The sequence below is a fragment of the Sphaeroforma arctica genome (assembly GCF_001186125.1).
Source record: "Sphaeroforma arctica JP610 unplaced genomic scaffold supercont1.94, whole genome shotgun sequence".
In the NCBI taxonomy this organism is placed as follows: Eukaryota; class Ichthyosporea; order Ichthyophonida; genus Sphaeroforma; species Sphaeroforma arctica.
Window position 1 is genome coordinate 110,506 of NW_014040464.1, and position 3,120 is coordinate 113,625.

The window sequence follows — 3,120 nt, forward strand, 5'->3', positions numbered from 1 at the left end:
CCAGTGCTAGGAGTGTTTGAAGTCGTTGAATGCCTGGTCCATGCGCTCAGTAGAAGCATCTTGCATAGTTGCGATGGTACCGGAGGGATGCTGGACAATACTCACAAGGCCGACGAGATGTCACGAAAGACCCGGGTTCTTCATGCTATAAATGAGGGAAAGGTAGTCGTAGAGTCACTGTTCGTGGCCTGAGTCGCGAATAACTGTAGAGTGGTGCCATATGTTCTCGTCCTGTTGGCTTTCTAGAAAACCAATATGCTGAAGGGTATGACCGATAACCTGATTAAAAAGACTGCCCGCTTGTGTGAGGCCGTAGAACGGAGGAGCTTCAAGACACTTATGAGGGGTGTTAGTGTCCGAGTTCGACACTACCCTTCGGTGGGAACATGTAAATAGGGGTATCGAGCTTAGAGTATATGTATGTGGTGTTAACGTCGAAGTGGTGGACGATACAGGTCTGAGGGAATGTGGATAGGGGTTGGTGGGTTTGGTATTAGTAGGGGGATTGAGATGGGAGATGGAACGGGTGGTATCGTAGCGGTAGTGGCAAGTAGAGGTATAGCTCTGGGCATGGGGGATATACCCTCAGATGAATGCGGTGCTGCTGGTGTACTGGAGGGTGCCGGCGGATGGAGCAACAAAAGGGAGCTCGGTATCCGTATATTAGGAGACAGAGGCTCAGGCAGCAAATATCTCTCATGTGGAGGAGTTAGAAAAGCGAGTCGTGCCCTTGCCATTGGAAATCCATTGAGAGCGTTCGTCTGTGAAGAACTGAACATCACGACTGTGGATGATCTGTTGAGTTGCAAAGCTCTGGTTGAGTGTATATTCCAGTAGAACGCCGAGCTCACATTGGGCTAAATTCTTATGGAGTGGGGGCTGTCTGGATGACTTGTGTACATCGTAGGCCACAACACAGCCGAAGAACATATATGCGGGAACGTTCAAATGCGGTGGAGAGAAACAACCCGAGAGTACTTAAGGGGAGTTCGGTTGCGAAGGGTGTCGGCGAATTGTTGGACATACCCCAGAGGGGAAAAGGCATGCCGGCTCGAGAAGTAAACATCGAGTAAGGTTGCTAAGTGTGGCGTGCTGTTGACTGTAGCGTTCATCTGGGGTGCGTGCGGGGGTGACACAAAGCCCGATGCACAGAGACGTACAATGGTCGTTGACGAATGTACTTTTCATGACGGAGTCGCCATCGGCAGTTAGGGTGTGTGGTTTCCAGTGTCGAGGGATGCGCGTCAGAAGTTCATCTGTAGACTATACGTACGCTATTCCGGTCGACTGGTCAACTCTTTCTACTACTGAAACTTTGCTGATCCCATTTGCACCCTCATACTTGCCTTCTCTTGCCCCCACTACTTCTGCACTAATACAATCCCCCCCTTATCTTCTATTCCGCCTGGTGCCCCCATCTTACACAGTGATATCCCACCGGCACCATCTCCCATCCCTATTCGCCTCATCCCACCGACTCCTACCCCTATTTCAATCCCCGCTATTTCCTTACAACCTACCTCCGCTCGTCGGCAGTTAGGGTGTGCGGTTTCCCAGTGTCGAGGGACGTGCGTCAGAAGTTCATCTGTCGGCTGTACGTACGCTATTCCGGTCGACTGGTCAACTTTTCTACTACTGAAACTTTGCTGATCCCATTTGCACCCTCATACTTGCCTTCTCTTGCCCCCACTACTTCTGCACCAGTACAATCCCCCCCCGCCTTATCTTCTATTCCACCTGGTGCCCCCACCTTACACAGTGATATCCCACCGGCACCATCTCCCATCCCTATTCGCCACAGCCCACCGGCTCCTATCCCTATTTCAATCCCCTCTATTTCCTTACAACCTACCTCCGCTCGCCCTGCTCCGATCTATTGTACGCCTGCCCGTAATGATAATATTGACCTGTCTACTGATGCGTCTCCGTCCCTTTGATCCTCTTCTTCAGATGTTTCGTCCTGCCACTTATGAGCACATGCTCGATGCCGAACAACCGCCGCAGTCATTCACCCAATCCTGCGCGTGCTAATACCGTTAAGCATACTTCCCCTGAATCCTTCGACCATATGCTCACTTTTCTTGAGCAACACAGCTTTATGGTTACCTCTATTCCAATGAGTCTTGTTCAGGTCCAGAATTTCCCAGAGTAGCCGGCATGGGACACTGCTACCAACAATGAGTACAAGGCTCACATTACTATCAACTTATATGATCTTGTTCCTCGATCCCAAGTTCCTTCCGATGTTGAGAATATTCACCGTAAGTATGTACTTACGAGAAAATACGATGAGAATGGAGTACAAACTATCTTTAAAGCCCGTATAGTGGTTAGAGGCGACGAGTAGAGGTATGGTGACTCCTACTTAGAAACATACGCGCCTGTCGCCTCTACAACCTCTATCGCCCATGCTGCTTCTGAGGGTCTCGGGGTTTAACATCTCGACGTCGATACTGCCTTTTTGCACTCTTTATTGGACACTGTGGTCTACATGGCTCCCCCTAAATGCAGTGTTAAGCCGAATTTATGTCCTCGCGATATGGTTCTCCAGCTGAAATGGGGCCTTTATGACCTCATGACATTGGTTCTCAAGCTGAAACGGGGCCTTTATGACCTTATGACATTGGTTCTAAGCTCGTTAATTGAACTTTTCCGAAGCCCAGCCGAATAATGTGCCTATGTCCATAATACACGCTAGATGGCTGTCGTCCTTTATGTTGACGAGGTCGTGTCTGCTGTCAAACCTGATTTAGTTGATACCGCCTAGCTCCTACGTTAATTATATAACACTACCCTTTCAAAATCTAGGCCGTGCCCGCTATTTTCTCCGTCGCTTTTGATTGCTCAACATGCTTCGTTGAATCCTCTGCCTATTTTGGTAAATACCGGAAGATTCTCGGGGCCCATGGCTCTGTCGCCAACATAACCCGTGTTGATATTACAGCCACTCTCATTCAGCTCGCAGTTTATAAAGCCAAACCGACAATTGCTCATGCTTAACCATGTTCTGAGCTACCTTGCTAATACGTCCCACTACCCCCTCACGTACCATCCATATCAAATTTCATCGCCCTTAGTGATAGTCGCGTTGGAATCAGGCTGGCTGCTCAACTTCACGCA

General features: G+C 49.4%; 1 protein-coding gene across 1 annotated transcript; it reads left to right on the forward strand.

Annotated features, from left to right (window-relative positions):
* Positions 1-465: 465 nt before the first annotated feature.
* Positions 466-837, forward strand: SARC_02157 (hypothetical protein; the record flags this gene model as incomplete). Its single annotated transcript, XM_014304100.1, has 1 exon — positions 466-837. One exon carries the CDS (start codon positions 466-468, stop codon positions 835-837), a length of 372 nt encoding a protein of 123 aa, XP_014159575.1.
* Positions 838-3,120: the final 2,283 nt, after the last annotated feature.